The sequence below is a fragment of the Suncus etruscus genome, chromosome 15 (assembly GCF_024139225.1).
Source record: "Suncus etruscus isolate mSunEtr1 chromosome 15, mSunEtr1.pri.cur, whole genome shotgun sequence".
NCBI lineage: Eukaryota > Metazoa > Chordata > Mammalia > Eulipotyphla > Soricidae > Suncus > Suncus etruscus.
The window spans coordinates 45,433,387-45,461,009 of record NC_064862.1 but is presented as its reverse complement, the minus strand read 5'-3'; the positions used below and the strand labels follow the sequence as shown (position 1 = coordinate 45,461,009).

The following is a 27,623-nucleotide window of genomic DNA, read 5'->3' as shown; positions in this document are numbered from 1 at the left end:
TTAAATAATATTTAAAAAAACAAATAAATAAAAATAAAAATAAAAAGGATGGATGGTCACACCTCCACCCCAAGGGGAGGCCAATCAGGGCCAGAAGTGGCTGAAGTAAGACAGGGCTCACGTGGGCTGAGCCCTACAGCCCTACAGACTGGTTGGTCATCAGAGATGGCTGATAAGAGCACAGTAACAGCCTTGTTGTGCAGGGTAAAGATTAGCTGCTGTGACAGAGATAAAGGCTTACAGGGAGGTTGAGAGGTGTGAGGGCTGTAATTCAGCCCCATGGGGGGTCATCAGAGAAAAGTATTTAGCTCTGTACCAGCTGCACAGCCAGGGCAGGGCAGAGTGAAGGTGCTGTCCACACTGCTGCTCAAACTCATGCAAGTCTGCATGTATGAAAAATGAGGTTCTCTTCCTCATGGGCTTGGTGAGAAAATATAATGTGGTAAAAGGGGTGCCTAGATCACCCCTGACAGCAGAGCTCAGGCAGGAAAAGAAGAGAAGGAAAACAATTGATAGGGAAGAAGATGAGAAAGGGAAGTAATGGAACAGGGGTTGGGGCTTCTGTTCTGTTGGAGCAGTAGGCCACTGGAACAGCTCCAAAGCATAGACTCAGCAACACTGAAACATGGATCTAAGCTGCAATGATCCTACTTTAATGTCACTTTTAAGGGGACAGGCAGGGAGAATGAGTATGAGAGCACTATAGAGGGAGTTGACTCTAGATATGAGATTGGTGCTGAAACATGACATGCCTAATACTTAACTTATCAATAACTTTGCAAATCAAGGTTCTTCAATTAAATTTAAAAAATATTAAAATCAAAGAAAAGAAAATGGAGCCCTCCCCTGTACAGGCTCCTGGGAGATTCAGATGATTCTGATGTTCTAGGGGAGACAGAATTATGCCTACAAGTCATAGTGACACTGTGAGAGAGGGTTGCTGAAGCCACATACTGGTGCTAGGAAAGTGGTACTCAGAGGGGAGACCCCAAGTGGTAACAGCAGGACAGCTATATCCCAAACAGCAACATTTCCTGTCATCCCTGAGGGTGTGTGACAGACCAAGGTCCAGACCACTGAACCAGGTATGCAGCAGATACGAGCTGCACTAGAGCCGCCCAGACACGGCGCCTCCTGAAGAAGGGCAGAGATGTCCCCACCCAGTGTCTCATGTCCTCATGGCCAATGCCTGCCTCTCTTCACACCCAGTGTTCCTTGTCCTCATGTCCAACATCCCTCCCCACCTCAGGCAGTCCCTGTCCCTCCACCGCAGATGCTCACCAGGTAGTTGTCCCCATGCTTAGACCTCAGCATACGCGTCACCTCCTGCAAGCTGTGCAGATAGGAGTCCTCAGAGCAGCCCGCAGGAAAGGACACAGCAATGATGCGCTCAGTGATGTAGGTGAGGTCCAGCTCATGGCTGTTTTCCATGGTGGTGCTCGGAGCCGGCAACCTGAGGAGAGGGGCTCTGTGAGCCCCAATGGAAGAAGGGGCCACCACCTCTGGTCTCAGGAAAGGGGACCAGTGCCATGGACTAACTGGGTTCCTGTCTCAGACATCCTTTCTCTAGAAAACTGAAGTGTCCTTTTCCTTTAAGACACAGCTGCTCAGCCACGTGCTAGCAACAGGAAACAGAAGGAAGCTCAGCCATGTGTGGGCTCCTGGGTCAGCCCTACAGAAACCAGCTGGGAAACGCCTGTCCCGTCTCTCAAGAGTCCATCAGCAGCTTCGAGAAGCAATATGGGACAAGAAAATGTGCCGAGACAGGAGACTGGTGAGAGGATGGACAGGAAACAAATTACCATGTCCACCTGGGACTGGTGGGCAGGTGTTGAGATAGCCACGAGAAAGGAGAAGGCTGAGTTGAGCCAAGCTGAGCAGGGGAAGGAAGTTTCTTTCCTAAGGTCACCGGCACCCTGTGAGAAATGCTGAGTGTTATGCCAGGAGGCTGCGTGCAGGAACTGCAGGAGGGGGACAGATCAGGAGAGCAGTAGGTAAGGGCAGGAAGGCTGCCTGGTGCAATGGTTGGGCCCTGCACACAATTCCCACCTTCACAAGGAGGATCCTGGGGCTGCAGGGGCTGCAGGGGTAGCAGGGCAAACAGAAAAGTCCACACCCAGACAGTTCCAGGCCCTGCAAGCCCAGAGGGATGGTTGGGCTCTCAAGAAATGGGCCCCTGCATTTCGGTTTTCTCTCTGCAGGCACCAGACACGGAAGCAAGCCCAGTCGATGGTAACTTTAAAGAACCAGATCACATCTCTGCACATGTATAAACATAAATCAATGATATGCTGTCAGTGGTAATCAAAGCTCTCCAAATTTACATTCCTCATGTGACAATAAGCTAGAACAAGCTAGAACTTCGTCCCCTTCGCAATCAACCTATGGCAACCAAGGTGTTGAAAGGCAACCATCTTTCTTTTTATGATATGGGCTCATAAGGGCTGAAAGAAAAGGGACCAGGAAGCTTGGTACATATTGCTTTCAGTTTTCTTTATTTCATTTTAGGGCCTGAACTTAAGGCCTCATACAAGCAAAAGCCAAGTACTCTACTGATAAGCTTCGTCCCAATTAATTTCTGAGATAAAAAGAGCACAGGACATCCACATAACACAATTTCACTTTACGGTTAAGCCCCAAACCAGAAAGACAGACTCACCTGGATGGTTTGTCACAGCAGAGAGACACAGGTGGCAAGGGAAGTCCAGGAACCTGCGAACAGCAAACAAGGTCACTCAGGTGTCCCCATCTCCTGCCAGTCACACACAACAGAGCCCATTGAGAGGGAACAAAAGCAGCTGCTGCTGGTTTAATCATAAATGGAACTCAAATACTCTGGCTACTGCCCACCTTCATCACCTGCCAGGGGCCAGAGCAGATGAGGATATCCAGTCAAGGGCCTCAGCTCACAAGTGACCTGATGCCATTAACCAACGGCTCTGAAGAGGAGTGGTGGGAAGTCTATAAGGGCGTCGCTCCCTCAGTATGTGTGATGTCTGTCTTGGACATAGGATATGTCTGGTCGAGCACTGTCACTGTGGCTATTGTGTGGCTATTCATATTGCACTATGGTCTTCATATGAAGAACCAAGTCATGGTTCAAGGGTTCTCCTTCATATCTACTCATTCTTTTTAAGACCTTGTCTAACAGAAGACTGTAATAACAGGGCACACAACCCTCTGCTCACACACAGGTAAACGAGGATGTGTCTGAGTGTAAGTGTAAGGTTACACACACATAAGACTAGGCCTCTGCAGTTATACACTCTCAGGAGGTCATCAGCACTTTGGAGCAACCACTTTTCCATGTCAGAGGATGATATAAAGTCTTGAAGAATGGGGCAGGTTCTGAAAAGAGGACAGAGCAGAGGAGGCCACCCTGACCTACCTCATAAGGGCTCCATGCCCTTCTGGCCACCTGGCTGCCCTTCTTTATGGAAGTCCCTCTGCCTGCTTCAGTCTATGGGCCCTATACTCTTTGGACCAGTCCAACTCCACACTGGTGGGTGAACCAAATTACATATAAACAGGACATGGGATCTCCTTTCTGCACAACTTCTCAGACATGACCAAGCAGCCTGGACTGCACCTAGTGTCCCTGAGGGGACAGACAGACTGAGGCTGTTTGGGGAGCAACAAAACATATCCTGAAATCACATCAACACAATTCAACCCAGACAGATTCAGGTCTCATCCGGCCCTACATGGCAAGGCCCAGCGAATGAGTCTTCTATAAACAAACCTACTCAGAAACCCATCTGGGCCATAGACATGCCCCCTAGGCATACATGGTCCCCAGTGCCTGTCAAAGGAGGGAGGAGGTGTCTCAGGACTGCAGAATCATGTCCCTTGTGTGGACCCACACTGGACAGGTGTTGCCCATCAGAGGGACATTGACCATAACCTCTGAAGGCTCAAGATCCAAGATCCCCATGGCCACTGTCACTGTGGCAGACAGATACCCCGAAAAGTCTGTGCTATGAAGGGGGCCTCACAATTCTGCTGACCTTCTCAAAGTCCTGTTTCAAATCTTCAGTAGTTCAGACCAGACAATGAACAACAGGCCTGGATGCAGCTCTTGGAAGAGCAAAGATCAGAACATACAAAGGTTTTCTGTTGTTTTCTTCTTTAAATAACTTGTGAGATATGGATATGAGGTGACCTGGGTATAACACCTGTCACTCCACTGATCCCCAAGGCTGATCCAGCGAGTCTGACTGGCAAGGTGATGTCTGCTCTGCACCAACCAGTCCAGGTATGACTCTCCCAAAGCTGTGACTCAGTCAAAGTGCACTGAGCACTGAGCACCTTCTTAGGAAGAATTTCTGAGACATGAACCAATGTAAAATTCTAAAGGATGGTCTGGCATTTCCTAGAAAAATTGAAAATGTGTGAGGCATAGAGCTTGGCAGTGCCACAAACAGAACCTGGAAAAATTACTCAGAAAATCCATCCGTCTGTTCATATGTCTGTATTCCAGGGTCCTCCCTAGAGACACTGGGACAAAGTGCTTACGTTCCTGCTGAAAGATTTCACAGCAAGGAACATGCTTGCCGTGTGCTCAATCAGCCAGAATTAGAACACCTATACCACAGCATATGGCCACAAAGTACCACTGAAAATGACCTGAGTACAGAATCCTAAGCATCACTGGGTGAGGCCCAAAAATCAGGGGGCGGGGAAGGAAGGTAGATTTCCAGAGAGGTTGGGAGTAATTCTTCTCCTTTTTTTCCTTTATTAGGGGGGTTTGTTTGTTTGTTTGTTTGTTTGAAGGTCACACCCAGCAGTTCTCAGGTGTTGCTTCAGGCTCTGTGCTCAGAATTCACTCCTGTCAAACTCAGGGCACCATATGGGATGCCAAGAATCAAACCTGGGTCTACTGTGTACAAGGCAAACATCCTATCGAAAGGGATCCGTAGGTCAAAGCAGTTTGTCTGGGAGCCCCTGGTCCATGTAGACAGCCCTGCACACTGCACTACTGTCCATGTAATCAAACGAGCAGCCACAACCTGAGAGTCCCATTAAAGACCTGGAGTAATGAGGAAAAGTCCCAATAGGAATAGTCACAGGTCTGCAGAGGATAAGAAGTTGCAAAAAACAAGTTTGGAGGCTCGCCAAAAGTAAATTATTCAAAAGATGAGGGCAGACTGGAGAAAAGAACCTACCTCAAGAGTTTACTCTGAAGGAGCCAGTGAGGGGGAACACTGGGTATCTGGAAACTAGCCTACACCTGACCCTTTGAGGACCACCAGGCTCTTCAGGGGCTCCCACCCAACCCCGGAAGGCTTAGGGTCCTGGCCATCCTTCCTCTGATAACTGGCTTCCTCCTTGACTCAACCAACCACCATGACCAACCACCCTGACGGCACGGCCCACCCAGTGTTTGAGAAGCAAGGTCTCTGGCACAGAATCAACCGTGAGCTCCATTAGCTCCTCCTGCTTCCCACTCCATCACGTATGCAATATATTCACAAGATGGGACACACATGACCTACAAAGAAGCACACTATGCCACTGCAGTTCAATGAACCCAAGAGCTCTCTTCAGCTACTCACTAGCGCAAAGGAACTTTATTCCATAATTTAAGGCTTTCCAAATCCTCCCCTATCCAGGAAGAAAATGCAAGCATGGGCCTACCAAGATGTGCATACATGAAGTGGCAAAGCCCAGCAGGAGAAGCCAGAAGTCAGCCATCTTTTGCAGGATGTGAAGGAACAACAAGTTCGACCACTCCTGCTCACACCAGCACTAATATGACAGCAGCCAGAACCAGAAGGACGAGATGTGATCTCAAGAGGGGTTTCCCAGTCACGCCTGACATACTACTTTTGATGTAAGGGCAGAGCAGAGTCATCTCCAAAAGGCCTGACTGACCAGCCATGCTCCCTCTCATTCCACATCCTGATGGCCCACTGGAGCCACAGGACATATTTTAGTTTTTATAACTCTCCCATCATAGCACATAGACAAGAAGCTCAGCTGCCTTAAAAGGCAGAGTGCTAGGCAGTCTCTGGACCCTGGAAATGCCACACCCAGGAGACCAGTGAAGAGGGTCGGCCAGGGCAGCACATGTCCTGAAACCTCACAGAATCCCTAGAGTCCCTCACCCCCTCACCCCAGAAAGGCCCTGGCTCTGTCTGTCCAGAATGGGTGGATGCAGTTCGACAGACAGATGATCAAGCAAATACATAATGCATTTACAAAATATACCCAGAAAGCCAGGCCTGAGTTGCCCACCCCTTTCTCATTTTTATTCTCCTGCAGCCACTCCACCATACCCTCAGCAGCTCCAGACCATACAAACATGTCCTGACTTCAAAACAAGCAGACATGAACTAAGGGAGTGTTTACCACGAGGGGGTGATTCTTTGGTCCATCAAACCTTTCAGCTCCATTTCCCACACTCCACAGACTAACCAGCACAAATGCCTGTTCTACTTGTGGCAAGGACTCGCAGTCCTGAAGTTAAAGTGAAGGGGCTTACAGGCCAATAGGGCATTTGGGGCAGGGCATGTGCAGATGCCCTGAGGTGGAACTGTTTACTTGTTAGGAAACAGTTCATCTGTAGGGCCTTTGTAACTAGAGTAAGCCCTGGAGAGTGAGGGGAGGGATGAAGAGAGGTCCCCACTACCCCAAGGCTGGAAGAAAACATGCATGCACCTTGGTCTCCTCCCCTTATTCCTCAGGCAAAAGGGCCTGGGTCCCTACAGCCATGCTCACTCTCCCCCAGGGTTTTGTGAAGGTAACCCCATTCTCATCACACCACTGTAAGAAGCTTGTTGAGGTGTCAGTCAGCAAGAAGGCCTTCCCACTTGTTCTGCAAGACACCAGTGAACATGTCTATGCTAAACCCAGTTTGAGAAAGATCACTCAGAAAGACTGAGTGTCACATTAAAGCATGTTAACAGTTCCTGATGCTGAAATCATGGACACTTTCTACTCCCAGCGTGGGGTGTGCTGGGTCGGGCCAAGTCAGTAATGTCAGAATTCATAAAGAAACAGGTCAGCCCTAAGTCAATGTGGCATTTATGAGTCCCTTGGGGCCATAACTGGAACCCGTGGATGCTACAGTGCTGACAGGAGTAAGAGTATGGACTAACCTCCTCTCCAAGGAGGTTGTCTCCTAGGAATGACAAGAGGCAATTTACAAGCCCCTGCTTCTAGGGAACTGATATTTCTGTTCACCTTCACTTCAACACACAGAGCAGGGGCCAGAGCGGGAAGGTGCATATAGCCAACTCTGGGTTTGATTCCCGACATCTCATATAGTTCCCTAAACAGTACCAGGAATGATTCACCAGGAGTAAGCCCTAAGCCCCACTGGGGTGGGGAGACAAAAAGGAGAGAGAGGGAGAGAGGGGGGGACGGAGGGAGAGAGAGGGAGGGAGAGAGGGGGAGGGACAGAGGGGGAGGGACAGAGGGGGAGGGACAGAAGGGGAGGGAGAGAGAGAGAACAGGAATGAGTCTGTAGGTAAAAGCCCTGATGCATGACAGCACATTTCAGGAGCCAACTTACTCCAAGTTTGGCAATAAAAACCTTGCATCCTACCCTCATGTGAGGAGTCCAGGATAGATCTACTGTGAGCACCTGCCATGTGGGGGCCTAGGAAGGGGCTTGCCCATCCACCTGGCCAGGAGATCCCCAGTGAACCCCAGAACATGCTTCTCTTCAATGACCATCCCAAAACAGCTCAATGCCTCTGTGGGTGGAGCAGCAGCACTGGCGCCCAAGTCTGCCCAGATTAACTTCCCTCACCTGTATCCTCTTTGGCACAGGCTTATCACACCTGCACTCTCAGGAGGTGCCAGAATAAAAGGGAGAAAGGAGAAAGGCAACTCTAGGTCAAGTCTACCCAGATGAAACCCAGACACTGCTCTTCCGCAGGGTCTTAGTGGTACTGCTAACAGGCGGTCCCAGGTTCCAGTGTGGTTGCAGCCCACTGCCCAGCTATCAGATGTAATGCCTTCTTGGTTCCTGAGGCCACCCACCAGTGAACCGTGGATTGCCAGAGGGACTCTCTACACAGCTCTGAAATCCATTCTTCCTGTTCATGTACAAAGTGATAATTGTGCCAATTCATAAATAGATCAGAAAAAGACCAATTGGTTTTTGGGTAGTCTTCCATGCACTCATGAGGTAGGTAGAAACCCCACCCTTTAATGACACAATTCTATATTACTGACAAATGTTTGCCCACCAGACACTCTTCAATGGTCCTCTGGGCCTCTATGGTCAAAAGACCTTCCTATAGTCCGTCTTTAGAATCTCTTAGGAAGGTAACACATCATTGGCTGAAGTATGGTTGGAGCTCTCTATGAAAATTTGGAGTCTGAATAAACCCAGCACACTGTATTCACTGAGCCTCACTCCATGGCTGAACTCATCACTCAGACCACCCATATTTATTTTCCAAAATCATTCACTTCACTTAGACCTTTCTCCTACCAAATAAGGATCCTAGAGCATCGAGTCAATTGCCAAGGTTGGGGAAGGGGGTATGTCCTCTTTTCTCCCTCTAAATAAGTTACCATAAATTTTGGGTAAAATCGTATGAAAAAAGAGTGACAAAAGCTTCAAAATACTTCATAATACTCATACATACTCATACTCATACAAACTCAGCTTCAAAATACTCACACATGTTACTCTTGATAATGGAGCTGCTTTCATACACTTGGCAGAAACAATAGAATCCTGCAGCAATAGCTACCCCATCACACACAATTTAGCCATTATGGTAATACAGACCCTCAGACCTTTCTTTCTTTCTTTTTTCTTTTTTTTTTTTTTGTTTTTGTTTTTGGGTCACACCTGGCTGTGCTCAGAGGTTACTCCTGGCCGTCTGCTCAGAAATAGCGCCTGGCAGGCATGGGGGACCATATGGGACACCGGGATTCGAACCAACAACCTTTGGTCCTGGATTGGCTGCTTGCAAGGCAAACGCCACTGTGCTATCTCTCCGGGCCCAAACCTTCAGACCTTTCAGAAAACAAAGTGACTGACCATCAGGAGATTCTGCATGTTGACAGCACAAGTTTATCTTATTAAGAGATCTTGCCAGAGAGAAAGATATTACAGCAGGTAAGGCACTAACCTTGGTTCAATCCCCAGCACCACACATAGTCTCCTACATAACAGTAGGAGTGGTCCCTCAGCACAAAGCCCCCATACCAAAACAAGAGACAAAACAAGAAGAAGCAAGGTACTTGCTGATCTAAGCTCAAGGTCAAAAAACATTTGCAGCATATCCAGGGCAGGGGCATCCAGCTCTGTGCAAACAAGGCTGCCAGACCCATTTGGGCTGGAGCCAACATAGGGACCCGTGCATGTCACATAAGACACAAGTGGGGAGCAATCAAGCTGGGTGTTATCCCTCTGCAACAAAACATCTCCAAGGTCCAAACACCTCTCAGCAGATAATGGAGACACACTTTTTGATCTACCTCTCCCTAAATTCAAGATTAGTGGGATCTAGGTATAAGGCCTCTCTGTCGGTCTAAATTGATGATTCTTTATTTTTCCTTTATAAATTATATTTTAGGCACCGTGGTTTTCAAAACTGTTACTGGTAGGTTTTTTTTTACACAAATCATTGCAACACCATACCCTCCAGCAGTGTCTCTGTTTCTCTCCACCACTGTTCAAATGTGGCCCTTTCACCCCGTGAATCTTTATAATACTGGCCAATTCTCACATTGTGGCCTGGTTGCAGGTTATTCAATACCATGTTTCTTCATACCCTGCATATGAAAGCTCATTCTACCTGTCCATCTCCCTCTGACTAACTTATTCTGCATCAGATTCTTCAGGTCCTTCCACGTAGCAGCAAATTGAAAGATTTTGTCTTTTCTTATAAACCAAGTAGTATTCTTGTGTAGCTGCACCAGAGCTTCTTCATCCAATTGTCTGTTCTTGGAATTTGGTTTGTTTCCAGAGTTTGACTACTGTGAATCATGCTGCAATGAACACTGGTGACTTGTTTACATACAATTCCACAGACTTGGCATTTGGCTGAGACTAAATAAATTAGTAAACTCACACAAGTTCCACCTCCCAACTACTGAGGTTGTGTCAGGAAATCCACAAACTTCGGTGCAGTGGCACCAAAATGTGCCTCTTGAAGGTCTTCCATGGCCTATGGAAGAAATCATCACAGGTCTGCATCTTGCAGACGATGGGCCAGCTAGGACCAAGGACTCTTCCCTTGGCAGGGTCCTGGTGCCAGTGGCTGCCTCCCTGGCACACTGGGCAGCATGTCCCTACCCCAGGAGAGCCCACTGCCCGGGCCTATACTCCAGGGCAGGGCAGGAAAGACATCATGAACTCTGAGAGCCAAGCACAGTTAAAATAGAAAGTTCAAGAACACAAGGCAGCTGGGCCCCAAATCTGCTCTAGAATGACCCAGGGACTAGGGAAGCTGGGCTGACCACATGGTCCTCTCGGACAGTGGCCGCCTGCTCCTGAACAGTCCTACTGCGATCTCCTGTGACAAGAGGCTCAGATGTCCTGGGAATCACACTGGAAGCCACTGCTGAGACTTGGTCCTTAAAGGAGCTGCAACTCTTGGGCTTCTTTGAGACCCACTCAGCCCCGTCTGTCACACCTTTTAGATCCTAATTCTGCACCATGACAGGTAGCAGCTGGATGGCTAGAGACTGATCTGGTCAGCAGGAGAGCAGAGAACTCCTGCCAGCCTAATCACTCTCCCAGTGGCTGCCCTTAGCCTCTTGCAATGGATGCCGTCCGTCACCCCTTTTCTGCCATCTGCTGCAGTAGTGGTTTGGCCCTACTCCTAAGCTGCAGAACTCAGGCCGTGCCCAGAGACAGTATAAACAAGTAGGGCAGTGCCAGAAGCAGGCCCAGCTGCCTCAACCATGTCTTCTGCAAACTTCCTACATGGTCTTAAATCCAGACCTGAACCTCTTTCTGTACTACACATTGAGGCCACTTGATTACCAACTTCACAATGAAAACAAGGCTCTCAAGCCTCACATAAGTTTCACATAAGCCTGGGGGACTAAACACACACTTACCATACACACACCACACATATCACACCCCACACATATTCACACACACCCCACACATGCACGCCACTACCACACAAACACCACACACACCCTACACACACCCTCCTATCACTCAGCAGCAGGGAAAGCCAACGGAAGTCAAGGTTAATGCCCCAGGTGAGGCCCATGCACAGACCCATCCAGTTGGGCGACCTTGAACTCAATTTTTGTGGCTCATCCAGTAAGATGAGCTGGTAGCTCCATTTCTGCAACATTTACTCACATTTACATCTTAGCCTGTTTTTAGAAAGAACTGTATGACCCTAGAAAAGAGCAGCAGGGTGAAAAGAAATCACTCTAGAGATCTTGGCAGGGTGGGAGAATGTGGGAGCAATGAAGTTGGGAGCAAAGTTGGGAGAATATCACCCTAGTTGGGGGCAGCTCTGCTAGAAAGCAGCCTCTATTTATTCCCTCATGCTGTGCCTACTCAGGCAAGTACTACACGCATCACCCTAATGCTTTCTCTTGCTGCCCCATAATGCAAAGAATTTCATGGATACCGTCATTCCCCCCCCCACCCCGGCCAAACACTCACAGGGAACCTAGAACAGAAGCATGTCCTGTGCTTCCCTCTTCTACTTCAGGCAGTCACTGGCCACTGCCTGGGAGCTGGACACAGTCCTCCTGAGACTGGCTCACCTTGACTTGTGCCCAGCAGAAGGTGGCATTGGGACCCCTGAGTACACTAATGCTGGCCCCTACTCTCCACCACTCCTTGGGGTACCACACCAGGAACCTCAAAAAAGGCTGAAGTACAGGGAGGACAACAGACTTTATTCCAGCTGTGCTCACCAGACTTGCACCCCCATCATCATTGCACAACATGATTAATTCTTCAAAGAGAAACAAAAGGAGTATTCGCATAATTGGGGTCAGAGTCATCAAGAAAGATAAAAAAGGAAAAGAAGTGGTGCCGGGGGTCAGATGAAGGTAGAGCTCACAACTGCCAGGCTTTTGACTTGGAGGACTCAATGAGATCAGCAAAAAACACCTCTGCAGGTGTGATTTTGTTTCCCTAGAAAAAGTCCAGAAAACAAACTTAAAAATTTTTTTTGTTTAGGAGGCTAGAGCAATAGTACAGCAGGTAGGGTGTTTGCCTTGCACATGGCCACCCCACTTTGGTTCCTGACACTCTATATGTATCTCCAGCACCATCAAGAATAAATTCATGAGTACATTGCCAGGAGTAACCCCTGTGACCCCAAAACAAACAAAACCTTTATTTATTTTGGGTTTGTAATGCTCAAGGATTACTCCTGGCAGGATTCAGAAGACCATATGCGATGCACAGAATCAAATCCAGGGTGGCTGCATGCAGGGAAAACATCCTACCTACTGCACTATCACTCTGGCCCTTAAAACTTTTTTTAAACCAATAACAACAACAACAATATTTTTAATTATAAGATAATAAACAGCCACATTCAAGTGACAGCCTAAAGGAGTGCATTTGTTCATCCTTTCATTCTTTTTTTTTTTTGCCACACAACACAATACAAGAGCTCAGTGCTCCAGAGTGGAACCTAACACTGAGCCAGAAGCCAACTTAACCCGTTTCCTAACTGCCTGACCTTGGGAAACTGACTCAAGCTCTTTGGGACTCAGTTTCCCCAACTGGAAAGTGCAGGTGTTGGGACTGGGTAGGAAAACATAACGTGAAGCACATGGTAAGTCTGAGAACAGTGCCTGGTGGTGAGAAGTATGAGAAATTATCAGCTATGCTGTCAATATTGGGTGCCAGGCAGAGCCCAGGCCTTGAAATGTGTTTCGTTTTTCCAGCACGCACACACTAAATCAGGAACTGGGCAGAACAGATGAAACAATATTCAGAGAGGAAAATCAGACTGCTTAGCAAGACCCTTTCCTCTTAGAATGAGAGTGCCAGAAACAAAATCATTGTCAGAACAGTCTACCTTGAATTTACTAAATGTTCTTCAAGGTGAGCACTTAATTAACATAAACTGCCAGAACAAATATACATGCTGAAATCAAGTAAAAAAAAAAAAAATCACACTGCCCCAACATTCAACTATGAAAAAGAAGCAAAGGCTTTCTTTGCTCAGAATTTGTGCTTTTGTGTCACCTAACAGACATATATATATATATATATATATATATATATATATATATATATATATATATATATATATATATATTTATATATATATATAACCCAGAGGGCTGCCTGAACCACATGGAATGAGAACAGTGCTAAAGGTTTGCACACAAGCAGAATGGCATGGAAAAAAAGTCTCCAGAAAGGCAGCAGGGAGCCTGAATTGTCATGAAGCCCCTGGTCCCAGCAGTTCTGAAACTCAGCAGTCACAGAAAAGACAGGTCAGGGCCGGAGCTCAAGGAACCTCGCTGCTCCTTCCTGCAGAGCCAGAGCAGAGGCGGGAGGACGGGCAGCCTCAGCCAAGTGCGCAGAAGCCCGGGGAGGTCATTCAGGGAACTTACTGTGAGGGAAAAGAAGGGTCTCCAGCCAGGGCTGTTTCTCCCGAAGCAGCTCCCGCCTGTCACGTGGTCCGTCCCGGATTCAGCCCAGTGCACCCCTCCAGGCCACCGGCGGCGAACGTGGCAGCAGGAGCTATGAGCAGGGGAGAATCTTGGGGCAGTGGCACTGGGAGCCAGCAGGCAGCGTGAGCAGCCCAGGTGCGGCACACAGGCCTGTCTCACAGGACAGCGCTTGCCTGGGGCTGAGGGTGGCCCTGCCAAGGCCCTGCCAAGGCCCTGCAGCGCAGGAAACCAGGGCCAGTCAAGACTGCACAGAGCAGGAGCCTGCCCGCTCACAGACTCAGCAGAGCATCTCCTGCCCCCAGATGGCCCAGGGACAAGAGCCCAGGGTGGGCAGGCTCGAGGGCTCTGCCCCACCAGCCGTTCTGCCTGCTCCCAACCCTCTCCTGCCACCCTCAGCCCCAGTTTCCTTCCTTCTTCCATTCCAATGGGAATTTGTGGAAGCCAATCAGAAGTCAATGAAAACGATAAAAATATAATTGGAGATGCCTCATCAATGAATGAAAGACAATTAACCACAAGGCTAACCTGACTCAAAATCCAAACACCAGGTCAAAGCCCTCAGCAAGAGCAGAGAGAAGTATCAAGCTGTGGTGGCAGTGAACCCCAAAAAATACCTACTCTGTGTTTCTAAGAACAAAAGCCAGAGGAAGCAAAAATTATAGACACATGGGAAGGCCAGACCCCTGAGAGAGCAGCAAGTGTGACAGTCTCTAGAATTGGACACTCAGCCAAGGAAGGAAGGGAAGGGCAGGCCAGAAGTCCCTGTAAAGACTGGGACTCACTGCTGGTAGGAGTAGGTTTGATTATTATGTAAATTAATATTTTATTAAAGACAGGGCCAGACTGATAGGACAATGGGGAGTGCTTGCTCTGTATACAACCAACCTGGGATCAATCTCTAGCATCAAATAGGGTCGGCCCCCCAAGCACCCCAAAAGTGCATAGCCAGGAGTAACGCCTTAGAATCATGAGATGTGACCAAAATAGGAAAAAAAAAGAAGACATTAGTCAATGATGTTCCCAGAAGAAGAGGGAGTACCATGGAGCTGATTTTGAAGCTGGGCCTTACACATGCTCGTTCTTTTCCTTTTCTCACTTATTCCATAAGAAACACATTTCTTTCTGCAGGGGCCACAGAAAGATGGTGGGCAGACAGGTTTGCCCTCGGTAACCTTCCCAGGCAGGTACACAGTCACTCAGCTGTACAGGCTCTGCGCTGAAAGACAGAACAGGGTCCTGAGTTTGTAGAAGGACAAGCATCACCCTGCTGCAGAGTGTGTGCTGATGGGAGACCTTACAGGTGTCTCATGTAACCCTCACCCTCTGTGGGGTGTCGGTGAAGTGCATGGGTCAGCTGGCCAAGTACAGTGAAGAAGAGGGTTCACAGACTAACACAATATCTGCCCTTCCCTACAGAGATGGGAAGGGCAGAGCCTGGGCTTTAGCATAAACTGAATGAGCTTGGCTTGGAAAATTAAGGGTCACAAAGAAGACAAGGTCCCTGCCAACCCAGTGCCCTGCACAGCCATGTTTCAATTATCACACAGATTCACCAGTGTCCTGTGAGCATCTATTCTGTCCAGCATCAGACAAGTGGCGTCAAATCAAAACCAGGCAGGCTAGAATTAAGGCTACCCATGTTGCAAGCTTCCCCTAGCAGCACTCAGCTTCTGGGATAGTAAGTAAAGGGCAGATCAGGTCCAAGAGATTGGGGGCACACCTTGAGCCAACAGAGGAAGGCCTTTCTCTGCCCAGTTTTTCCCTGAGAAGGGAAGAGGCCATGGCACACCATAGGGAAGAAAAAGCAGGTCCTCTTCCTGGGACTACTCCTTAAGGGTAGGGGAGGGCAGAGGGCAAGACAGGGCTGTTGAGCACAGTCCCTTGTCCTCCAGTCTTAAACTCAACTATGTTTGCTCATGTCTTAACCAATCCCATGAGCACAATACCAAATGAGTGTTTCTCAGAAGAGGATCAGCTACCCTGTTGGAATTACTATTCTTCACTCTATTCAGGGTAATTCTTTTTGGTGGTGCTTGTCACTCTTTGAATGGAAACACTTTTAGATTGAAGCATCTTTTGGATTGGTCCCTTACCCGACCTGTTCTTTACCCCCAGGGTGTGGTCTTTAGCTTCCCAATAAAGACTCCAGGTCTCAGGAAGAAACCGCTTGCTGTTTTGGTTTTTCAAGACCGATCTATCTGCTTGTTGGGGGTGAAGGCTTGTATGTGGAAGTTCCTGAATCCGTTTTATCTCCTTAACCATGTGTGGATTATTTCCTGTGTCAGCGTTTGCTTCTAGATCCACATCAGCATTTGTTTCCAGACTCCTGGGATTGCTCCATGAGGCTTCTGCTATACTACCCCAGATGCCAAGACAACACCAACTAAATCAGACAAGAATCTGTCCTTGAGGAGCAGAAAACACAAAGAGTCCAGACCCTCAGGAGTTCAGTTAACTCCTTAGCACTAAACTTAAGACGTACAGCGTCTTAATATAAACAGGAGAGGACAGGTGAGCAGAAGGAGCAGCTTGCAGGGCAGTGAGCCACGTGGAGAAGCCCAGAGTGAGCACAGTCCAATGTGCAAGGCTCATGCCTGCAGAACATGCTTGGAGCAGCAGAAGGGGATGTTCAGTCAGGCCCTGGGAAGCCTGACACCCAGGAAGGAGTCGAGTCACATCTGGGGAGAAAGGTGTGCTACCCTGCCTCATCAGGGAACTGGAGTGAAGTGGGACAACTCAGTGACCCAGTTGCATTCCCTGGAACAAGTCTGTGGGTGAGGCTGTCACTGGTGCAGCTCGGCAAGGTGTGTGCACCCATTCACTGTCAGCCCTAAAATCAAACTGATAGGGTGAGAAGAGCATCAAGAAACATGACCAGGAACAGAGATGGCACAGGAGTTAAGGCACTTGCCTGTCCCAGTTCCAGCAGCCTATATGGTCCCTGAGCACCACTGTGCATGCCCACCCACTATAGAAATGAAGGAAGGAAGGAAGGAAGGAAGGAAGGAAGGAAGGAAGGAAGGAAGGAAGGAAGGAAGGAAGGAAGGAAGGAAGGAGGGAGGGAGGGAGGGAGGGAGGGAGGGAGGGAGGGAGGAAGGAAGGAAGGAAGGAAGGAAGGAAGGAAGGAAGGAAGGAAGGAAGGAAGGAAGGAAGGAAGGAAGGAAGGAAGGAGGGAGGGAGGGAGGGAAGAAGGAAGGAAGGAAGGAAGGAAGGAAGGAAGGAAGGAAGGAAGGAAGGAAGGAAGGAAGGAAGGAAGGAGGGAGGGAGGGAGGAAGGAAGGAAGGAAGGAAGGAGGGAGGGAGAGAAGCAAGGAGGGAAGGAAGGAGGGAGGGAGGGAAGGAAGGAAGGAAGGGAGGGAAGGAGGAAAGGAAGGAAGGAGGGAAGGAAGGAGGAAGGGAGTGATGGAAGGAAGGAAGGAGGGAGGGAGGGAGGGAAGGAAGAAGAGAGGGAGGGAAGGTGGGAAGGAAGGAGGGAAGGAAGGAAGGGGGGAGTGATAGAAGGAAGGAGGGAGGGAGGAAAGGAAGGAAGGAGGGAGGGGGGAAGGTGGGAAGGAGGAAAGGAAGGAGGGAAGGAGAAAAGGAGGGAGGGAAGGAAGGAGGGAGGGATGATGGAAGGAAGGAAGGAGGGAAGGAAGGAAGGAGGGAAGGAAGGAAGGAGGGAGGGAGGGAAGGAGGAAGAAAGGAAGGAGGGAAGGATGAAGGGAGGGAAGGGAGGAGGGAGGGAGTGATAGAAGGAAGGAAGGAAGGAGGGAAGGAAGGAAGGAAGGAGGGAAGGAAGGAAGGAAGGAAGGAAGGAGGGAGGGAGGGAGGGAATGATGAAAGGAAAGAAGGAAGGAAGGAGGGAAGGAAGGAAGGAGGGAGGGAGTGATGGAAGGAAGGAAGGAAGGAAGGAGGGAAGGAAGGAAGGAAGGAAGGAAGGAAGGAAGGAAGGAAGGAAGGAAGGAAGAAAGGAAGGAAGGAAGGAAGGAAAGAAGGAGGGAGGGAAGGAGGGAAGGAAGGAAGGAGGGAAGGATGGAGGGAGGGAAGGAAGGAGGGAGGGAGTGATAGAAGGAAGGAAGGAGGGAAGGAAGGAAGGAGGGAGGGAGGGAGGGAGGGAGGGAATGATGAAAGGAAAGAAGGAAGGAAGGAGGGAAGGAAGGAAGGAGGGAGGGAGTGATGGAAGGAAGGAAGGAAGGAAGGAAGGAAGGAAGGAAGGAAGGAAGGAAGGAAGGAAGGAAGGAAATTTACATAGCATAACTTATCTATAACTAGATAAGGGCCTATTTTTTCCAGAACACCTCTGTCAAATCAAATATATGTTGGCATACCCAGAGTCCTGATGAACATTGGGCAACTAACTTCTTTGATGAACTATGCAAGCAAACCTATCAACACATTGATTCTTATCCAAAACAATAAGTTTATTACTGCAATATGTATAAATGGACAAAAAATTCACTTGTGTAACCTTCCTAAAAAAGTCACAAAAACTGGGAGCTACTGAAGAACTCATGGTATCAACTCTGGAACATGCTAATTGCCAGATATACTGGCACTGCAGAGTTTAACAAATTATTGTGCAAATCATCAAAATGTGACCCTGAAAACAAAGCCACCTGTTGCCACTACTAAGGCAGGTGTGCCTTTCTGGGAAAGGGCAAAGTCAACGGTCTGACTTAACTGGGGTCTGTAAAACATAAGAGTAACATTATCTCAGAAGTAGTTTTAAGCTTTCATGAACTGAATGGCCCAATAGATGATTTGGGGGAATTCGTGTTAAGTAAACATTATGCATAAAAGCAGGCTGAGGATACTCCAGTCTCTCCACTGAACTTAAAAGGCAGATCAGAACATAAAACAGTGACTTTTGCCTATTTTTAGACATGAGTAAATACTAAAGTAAATAATACAGCATTCTTTGATGGATCTACTGCTTTTTCATTCAATACTACCTACAAATTCTTTTTTTTTTTTTGCCTTAAGTGAAGATTTAACCAGCTGTGAAAGTAAACGGTACAAAACTTGCAAGCGACTGACAACCTCTTGACATATGAAGAAACACTCAAGTTATAGCAACATCGTCCATACTGACGTCAGAGCATCCAGATATAATGCTTTCTTGTACTCGTTCATAGTTCTTAGAGCAGTTGTCTCAGCTGATACCTCCCCATTCCTGTGTGAGAAAAGGGAGCCAAGAAAGCCCCCAGAAAGAACAAGCTCAAAGCTGAAGCAGCTCTTCACAAGCAGCATGACAGAGCAGGAGTCCGAGTCGTAGTCTGAGTTCTTGCCCCATCACCAACTTCATAATTTCTCTAGCACCTCAAAAAAAGTACACACACACACACACACACACACACACACACACACACACACGATACCTCCCTGCATGGCCTCCTGAGTTTATACAAGAATAGCGCTAGACAAGTTCTTAGGAAGACAAAAAGTGGCCTGAGTGATCCTTCCTGATAAGCAAATCAGAAGAAAATGTGGTTCTTGGGAGATAATGACAACAACAATCTGAAGATCCTGTAGTTTATACTTTTTAATGTCCTTCAATACAGCCTATGATCAGAGGACTATACTTCTAGGCCAATTCAGAAAATGTCATTGCCATGAAAAAGCATAAATACAGAATTGATGCAGTACAAAATGCACTTTGAAAATGACATTTGTTTCCTATGCCAAGAGTTAAAACAAGAAGGATGAGTGGTGGCCACATTCAACTTAGTGGTCAGGGAAAGGTGGCAGCTCAAATGTTCTTCATTTTGCACCTGAAACTATCTGCTAAAGCAACTGAACACTGATTTGGGAAGTGTACATTCAACAATAGGCAAATATGTAAATACAAAATCTGTGGTGTGTGCATAATTTATATAAATGTGATATTATCACATCTTATTTCCTTGGGACATCTCAGTGATTCCCAAGATTATAGTACTCCCAGTTCCAAATGGCATCTTCTCCATTCCCAACTGGGTCATTTATATCTAACCCCAGACATCACCGCATTTGGTCAATTAAATGCTTAAGTGTATTAACACTTTCCAGAGACAGCTTTTTGGTTTCGTTTATTTTGTTTTGCTTTGATTTGGTTTGGTTTTGGAGGCCACAATTTACAGTGTTCAGGGATTACTCCAGGATCTGCACTCAGAAATCACTCTTAGTGGGCCGGTTTAGGGAACTTTATGGAATGCCGAGGATTGAACCCCAGTTGGCCATGTGCAAGGCAAGAGCCCTACTCACTGAACTATTGCTCTAACACAGAGTACAGATTCTTAAATTTTATTTTTGTTGTTTGGGGACCACACTCGAGATGCTCAGGGGTTACTCCTAGCTCTGTGCTCAGAGATCACTCCTGGTGGATCTCTTCCTGGTGGAAGGGGCCGGAAAGATAACATAGAGGTAGGGCATTTGCCTTCATGCAGAAGGACGGTGGTTTGAAACCTGACATTCCATAAGGTCTCCTGAGCCTGCCAGGAGTGATTTCTGAGCATAGAGCCAGGAGTAACCCCTGAGCACACTGCTGGGGGTGACCCAAAAACCAAAAAAGAAAAAAGAAAAGAAACTATATGGGATGCTTGGGAGAGAACCTGGGGTGGCTGCATGCAAGGAAAACACCTTCCCACTATATTGTACTATTTTGCCAGCCAAAGAACACAGAATTTTAATATAACAAAACATCAATATTGTTAATACTAATTCCTTAATATCACGAACTATCTAACCCAGTGTTTCCGCCTTTTCCCCAGCTGTGTCTCTTCCTGTTTCTCTGTGGCTCCCTAGTATGCTATCAGTTGCTTGGATCATCTCATGAAATGGACCCAGATTTACATGATTTTCACCTGTCTCCTGGAAGACCTTCCCCAGGTTGAAAAACACTGACCTCACTCACATTCCAATGTCTCTCTTCAATACTGTTTCTGTGTTCTTGTTGGGATCTTTTTTTTTTTTTTTTTTTTTTTTTGATTTTTGGGCCACACCCAGCAGTGCTCAGGGGTTACTCCTGGCTGTCTGCTCAGAAATAGCTCCTGGCAGGCACGGGGGACCATATGGGACACTGGGATTCAAACCAACCACCTTTGGTCCTGGATCGGCTGCTTGCAAGGCAAACACCGCTGTGCTATCTCTCCGGGGCCCTGTTGGGATCTTTTTAATGTGATGGTTTGGGTCAGGATATCAAGGACTGCAGTGTCCTTTTAATGTGGGTCAGTTTCCTTGCAACAGAGGTTCTTCCTCCTGTTACGACTAATCTGAAAACTTCAGCAGTTCTTTGTGCCCATCAGAATTTCTTGTTCTGGGTTTCACTGACCCAGTAGCAATGACATAGCAGATTGTTCCCCCAGTGTTTCCTGTAAACCATACGTAGGTCTGAGCTTTGTATGGTTCGGGTTTGATTTCTGGCAGGCAGCCTTGCCCTTTCCTTGGAGGCACATGACTGCTAGCTTCCCTACATACCAGCAAAGGTTACTGAGGTTCATGGCTATTCCCCTCAGCGATTAGCTGTCTATAACCTGGCTCTATTCTATCACTATCACAAGATCTGTTAACCAGAACTCCTCAATACATGAACTATTCCCCCTTTAGCTGTGGATTTGGGAATCCTAAGGTACAATGCATAAAAAAAGTTCACTGCTTAATTGCTTTTCTGAATTTCCAGAATGAGTTGGCTCCTGGCATTCCCCTAAGGAAACCCCATTTAGCTCTCTTTTTTTTTAAGTCTGTGATACATATGAAAAAAGACATCTCAATGTCACAAAACTAAAGGGTTGCTTCAATATGAGTCAAGTCCTAGTGGCACTAGGAAATTCCAACCCTGAATGCTTTCCAGCTCTTTCCAGAAACAGGCCACCATGTGTTCTTATCTCTAAGCACCTAGGAGAGCTAGGAGGATAAACTCAGCACTGCTGGAAAACAATCTGCCATTTGGGGACCTCCCCTTAATGCCAAAGAACCCAAGCAACCAAGCCTGGTTTCTAAATTTGGAGTCTTTAAATATGAAATGGCTTCCAGTAAGGACAAAATTGCTGCTCCTTATTTTTACAGACATTATCTCCTAATTCTCCAGGGAAAGTACCTATTATCAGCAAACCTGTTATAAAGGAGAATCAGAGGCTGAGACAGTAAGTCCTACGGCCATGAACTGCTGATGCTTCTGGGTTTCAGAATGTGTTGCTCTGCAGCCCATGGGCTCAAACCCAGAGTGGGTACAAGCAGACAGGTGGAGGTAAATGCCAGACACTCAGTCTGGGAAAGGAACTTCCTGAGGCCTCTTGTTCTCTGAGTGAACTGCTGTGTAAGCCATTGCTCAAATATTCCTGCACTTAAGAAGAGAAGACAGAATATTAAAAACCTAGTCAACAGAGAACCTGGAAGTTACCTAAAACTAGATCCTTGGCTCCAAATCTCTCAGCAACAGCCACTCCCACCCATACCTTTGCTCCTGATCAGAAACATCCTTGGTTTCCGGGGTGGAAAGGTGTCTACTGCACCTTTAACGGGGTACCCTCCTGTAAGTAAAACATATTGACTTAAATGTTAGAACAATATCTTGCCTCTGCTGATCCAAGAATGGAATTATCATGTTTTCAGATACTATTTGCCACAATTCAAGACCAAAAATAATTATTAACATTTCATTTTTCATTTCTACTAACTGTTGCAATTTTTATCATCACTCACACACAACCACTACTACCAACTCCATATTCTTAGCATGTATGATTGCTAAATAGTCTGTACCTTATAAAGAGAGTCTTTACCCAGCATTTCCATACATCAAAGATTTTTAGCCTTTGGCCCTTGGGACCATCATTCACTGAAAACATTTCCTACGGCTCTTGGATCAGGACAGCTATAGAACCAGAGTGGTCAGAGTGAATTCAATGGCATATCCAAAAGCAATAACATCACACCAGAGGGCCCAGGCATGAGCGGGATTCCAAGTGGCCACAGTGAGAAGCTCCGCAAGACCTGCAAGACCACAACAGTTGGTAACTAGAACAGAGGATTCTGCTCAGAAACCACCACATGGTCATGGATCTGCTGGAACACCAGTGACTGGCAAGGATGGGGCTGGACAAGGTGGTGCTGTTGCTAGAATAGGATGGATATGGCTCATCTTGGATGAGAAGTCAATGAATATTCACTAATGAGTTGCCTTCACTGTCGCTCTAGCTGCAGCAAGTCTAAATAAGGGGATTGGCTTATGATGAGGTCAAGTGGTTTCATTCTGCTTAATTTGTAAAGGAATTTCCTTTTTCCATGTAAGGAAAGGCTCAAACATAAGGACAGAAACTTACTGGCAGGAAGTTACCTGGGTGTAAACAAAAATGTTGCCAGAGTTCAAAACAAGGTGCCTTTTCCAGAAATCAGGTGACTCCTCTGCAGCAGCGGTGGTAAAATTTCGAACACATAATCTTGGCTGTGACAGGAACGGCGAATTTAAAGAAAGATGTGGACCATTGTAAAGGGATGGAGGCAGATGCTATAACTTCCTGACAACTCTAAGCTTTCTAGCCCACCTAGTATGAAGGTAGCCCATTGACACCAGAGTGGGCTGAAGTCTTCAAGGAAAGTTATCAGACAAGTTAGCACAAGGCCTGAAATCAATGCATGTCCCTTTACATGGATAACAACACAATGTTGGGCAAATAGAAGGCGTAAAATGAGTTGTTGGTACCAAATTTTACAACAACAAAATTAAGGAACAGCATTATAGGAGATTCTTTTTCATTCATCTCAAACTTCTGAGTATCCAAGTTGGTAAGCATTCTTGTTTTTGTTTTGTTTTTTGTTTTTTGGGGCCACACCCGGCGTTGCTCAGGGGTTACTCCTGGCTGTCTGCTCAGAAATAGCTCCTGGCAGGCACGGGGGACCATATGGGACACCGGGATTCGAACCAACCACCTTTGGTCCTGGATCGGCTGCTTGCAAGGCAAACACCGCTGTGCTATCTCTCCGGGCCCGTTGGTAAGCATTCTTTCTAAAATGGCCTAATACTTTTGAGACAATCTCATGAACCATGAGTAAAATGTAATGATGACATTAGCTCACAAGCTGTGTCCTGAAGAGTCACAGCTCCAGGTTGGAGAGAGAGCACCGTGGGGAGAGAGTTTGCCTTACATGTGGCCAACCTGGGTTTGATCCCTGGTATTTCACATGGTTTCCCCAGGCACTGCCAGAAGTGCAGAGAAGATTTCTGAGATCGGAGCCAGAAGTAACCTGAGCACTGCCAGATGGACCCGAAATATTTCTTTTAGTTTAAAAAAACAATCACAGCTATCATTGGGTACCCTCGTAAATCAATCAATTCCTTCAATTTTGTCAATTTATGAATTTACATATGAAGTCACATATGAAGTCCCAACACACTCATCTACATTTACATGTGCACTATTAATGCAAATATACACAGAGAGGCTGGCACAGGGGCAACAACTACAGTACATGCATTTAGACACATGCATTGAGTAAAGCAGTCACACACCTGAACACACAATGCACAGGTAAACAGTGAAAATGTGCACACATTGGCATACACACCATGAATACTTGTACATTCTCAGACATTAAGAACATACAAAGGTAAAGCTCACAGAACCGTGGAAGCTCAAATCTCAGACTGTGTAATCTGACTCCAAATGTGACCTCTGACAGGTTTCAAAACATCCACTATCTTCACTTTTATTAAACCACGAGAAACAAAGCCACGAGTTCAGTAATAGTGACTCAGATTTCAAAACTAGTCTACAACCTCTGCAGCACTGAAAGCCACCACAGTGGCTAGGCATAAGCCACCTGTGTGAGTGAGCATAGGGATCCAGGTGACAGGTGACCTTGTGCCCTGAAAGCCTGTCCCAGATGTCCACAGGAAGGCAGGATATAACCTCTGGCAAGCAAAGTGAGCAAGCAAAGTGTAAGGAGTGGACTTCTCAGACCAGAGGAGTAAGGTGTATTCTCCACAATGACTACCCTGGCTGGCCAGGGGCAGAAATGACTACAGCATCCTGCAACCTGGCCAGGCGTGTCTCACTCATGTGCATTGAACAGTAACCTTGCAAAAGACAGAGCTGCACCTGCAAGCCCCTGGGTTGCTGTATGAAAGGTACCATTAGGGGGTTGAAAACAAGCCTTGCCTCAGTAGCAATAAAGACCCGAGTTATGGTAAAGACCCTGCAAAGAGAGTCTCACCCAGAGGCACCTGCTCTAGTGGGACCACCACACGTCTCCACATGTTGCCTTTCACTCATGATCACCAAGTAAGGTCTTATGAGGATTTGCCATAATGCCCCCACTGACACGTGGCAGATGGCATGCTCTGTGACCAACCAGACTGGTTCTCTCCCACCACATGGCAAGAGAACAAAGATCAAGAACAAAAAGCAGCAAACGCTAACAAACTGAAAGGCCCGTATTGTCCGCCTTCCTGGAGTCAGCAAACAATGAACAAGGCTCTCCCATAACACACTTCCTGGGTGCTGTGGCCAGAGCTGGGAAATTTCATATATTTACTTTTATCTGTACTTGTGAGGTAAAGGGCGAATCCCCACTTTACAGAACTAGGGGCAGAGTAGAGCTCAGAAAAGGAAGATCCAGCCCAGGATCACACAGCTCTTCTTCCTAAGGAGGACCCTGAACTCTGCACAACCATTTGGAGCACTGCGGCTGGTGTGCACCTATAGGGTTATGAGAACAGCTGGAACTAAGCATAACTCAATGTCATAGCACCTAACCACCTCTCTGATCTTCAAAGATCTCCAAAGATTCTATAACAGCAGAGAAGCATCAAATTAGCAAACCACATTCTACAAAGTGATGCAATGGAGGTCACAATACACTTGCCCCATCACTGACACCTGCCTTCGTCTTTAAATGCCGTATCAGTAGTAGCAGCCATATAAAGCCAGAGTCACCGTGGCTGTACCTCGAAGTCTGTTTGTGACCCAGAACAGAGAGCACCTGCTGTGTGTCCCGGCACATGTCAGCATCCCGCACAGCTTCCACACAGCACACAGCATTGAGTCGTTTCTCTCTTCTTGCTGATAAAATCCAGCCAATCGCTCTGGTACCCTTATCATTTTGGCTCCCAGGAAACTCAGAGCCTTCCTGCAAGTTCTATGAGCTAAGTTAATGTTTACAAAGAGAGTCTGTCTGCCACATCTTCCTCCCAGTCTCACTGCCTGCCATTCCAGTCTAACAGTACATTCACTGAACCTCAAGACCTTCCTTTGTAAATCACTGCAATAAACAAGACAAGGCACATGTGTTACCAGGAAAGTCAGGGAAAGATCAAACTCTCATAATGTGCACCCAAGGATCAAATAACACCACAAGATAGTTTCTTCCCTCGAGGGTCCCAAACTCCCTGGGGGGAGGGAAGGCATCCTGCCTGGCAAAAACCAGAGCAGAGCAGAGCCCAGTGTTGCTCTGGAACCTGGTCAAATACCACAGCCAGGCCCGGGACAATGAAATTGAACTATATTCCTGGAAAAGGCACATACATTTTGCCAGAGCCAGCCCTGCAAGGAAGGCGGAATTGCCATTCCCAGAGAAGTGTTGAGACAAAACTTTTCCAGAACTTCTTGGAAGTTGCAAAGCAAGTGAATATCACGTGGTGGAGGCGCCTGTGGTAAAGGTTAGAACAACACACTGACCAGACACAGAGGTGGGAGTCACAGTGACCTGGGCTCAGATGTGACACAAAAAGGGACCAGTACCTGCTCCAAAAGGGACCAGTACCTGCTCCAAATCTGGTAAACTGGTGAGCTGCTGTAACCTCAGCAACACAGGGTAAGTTGGCAAGAAAGGGGTACAGGGTACAGAGCTGCTTTACAGATCTCTCTGCATGACCACTACCATCCCCACCCCAACTCAACAACTGGTTATTTCAGTGTTATCATGGAGAAGTGGCTGTTATTACAATTCATAATTTCTTCTGAGGATAACTGTCCCTTCTGAAAACAACTGAAAGACAGACGGTCAGAAACACCAAGCCACTGATTTCTTCCAAAGGGGTCTTTCCACACAAGTTACCCTCGACTTTTAAATGTGGCACAACAGAGCCTGAAGCAAAGCCAACAATGCTGTCTAATCTCTAACACTCCAGGAAGTATATAGCTATGGGCACATCAGAGGAGCCAGAGCTGCCAGTAACTGTCTCTAGGCATTTGGTGATCTTGGCATCTGACCTTGAGAGCTCCTTTGCTTTCTCAACACCAAGTTCTTCATGTCTCAAGGAGGTGACCTTGAGAAATGAAGAGATTCGTCTCAGAAGATGATAGGGGGGTGGCCAGTGGGCACATAAAAAAGTGCTCAGTGTCACTTACCATAAGGAAAATACAAATCAAGGTGATAATGAGATAGCATCCCATACCACTGAGAAGGACACCTATTAACAATAGTAGGAACAATCTATGTTGGCAGGGACATGCTGTAAAACTCTCATCCACTGCAGATGGGAATGTTGTCTGGTTCAACCACTGTGAAAAACAGCATGGAGAGATCTCGGTGAATTTAGAATTAAGCTACTATTTGATCCAGTAATTCCAGAACAAAAACATTCATTCACAAGGACACCATTATTCACTACATTATGTAGGACAATAGCTAAGATAAGGAATCAACCTAAATGTCCAACAACAGATAAATGGATTATAAAGATGAGGTAAATATACATAAAAGAATACTATGCAGCTACAACCCTAGAGTATAGGAAGGAGAAGGACAGAGAAGGAAAGAAATTGAGGGGAGAAGGAAGAAGATGAGAAAGAGAAGTAATGGGGTTACAGGAGTCAGGAGCCTTAGGAATATTGGTGATATGAAATTTAAAATGTGCCTGCCAAGGTGGGGGAAAGGGTGAGAATGGTATTAGAATATGAATGCCTATGAGTCAACTATCAATAATTTTAAATAATTGTTCTTTAATTGAATAAAAATTAAAATAAATATAATAATAATCAATATAAAAATAAATTTTAAATATTATTTTAGAAGCATGATCTGTTTGTTTGCAAATGTGCAATTGAGCTACAGACCAAGAGTAGGCAGGGAATCACTGGT

The 27,623-nt window shown here is 46.8% G+C and overlaps 1 protein-coding gene across 2 annotated transcripts in view; it reads right to left on the bottom strand.

Moving 5' to 3' along the window:
• Positions 1-27,623, bottom strand: part of TNS3 (tensin 3) — a 148,923-nt gene that overhangs the window by 93,097 nt on the left and 28,203 nt on the right. For both annotated transcript variants that reach the window (XM_049789605.1, XM_049789606.1), the window contains exons 3-4: positions 2,660-2,712; positions 1,282-1,453 (exon numbers count right to left, since the gene is read on the bottom strand). In XM_049789605.1, coding sequence (XP_049645562.1) covers positions 1,282-1,431 — 150 coding nt within the window. In that variant the 5' untranslated portion in view covers positions 1,432-1,453; positions 2,660-2,712. The remainder of the gene's footprint in view (positions 1-1,281; positions 1,454-2,659; positions 2,713-27,623) is intronic.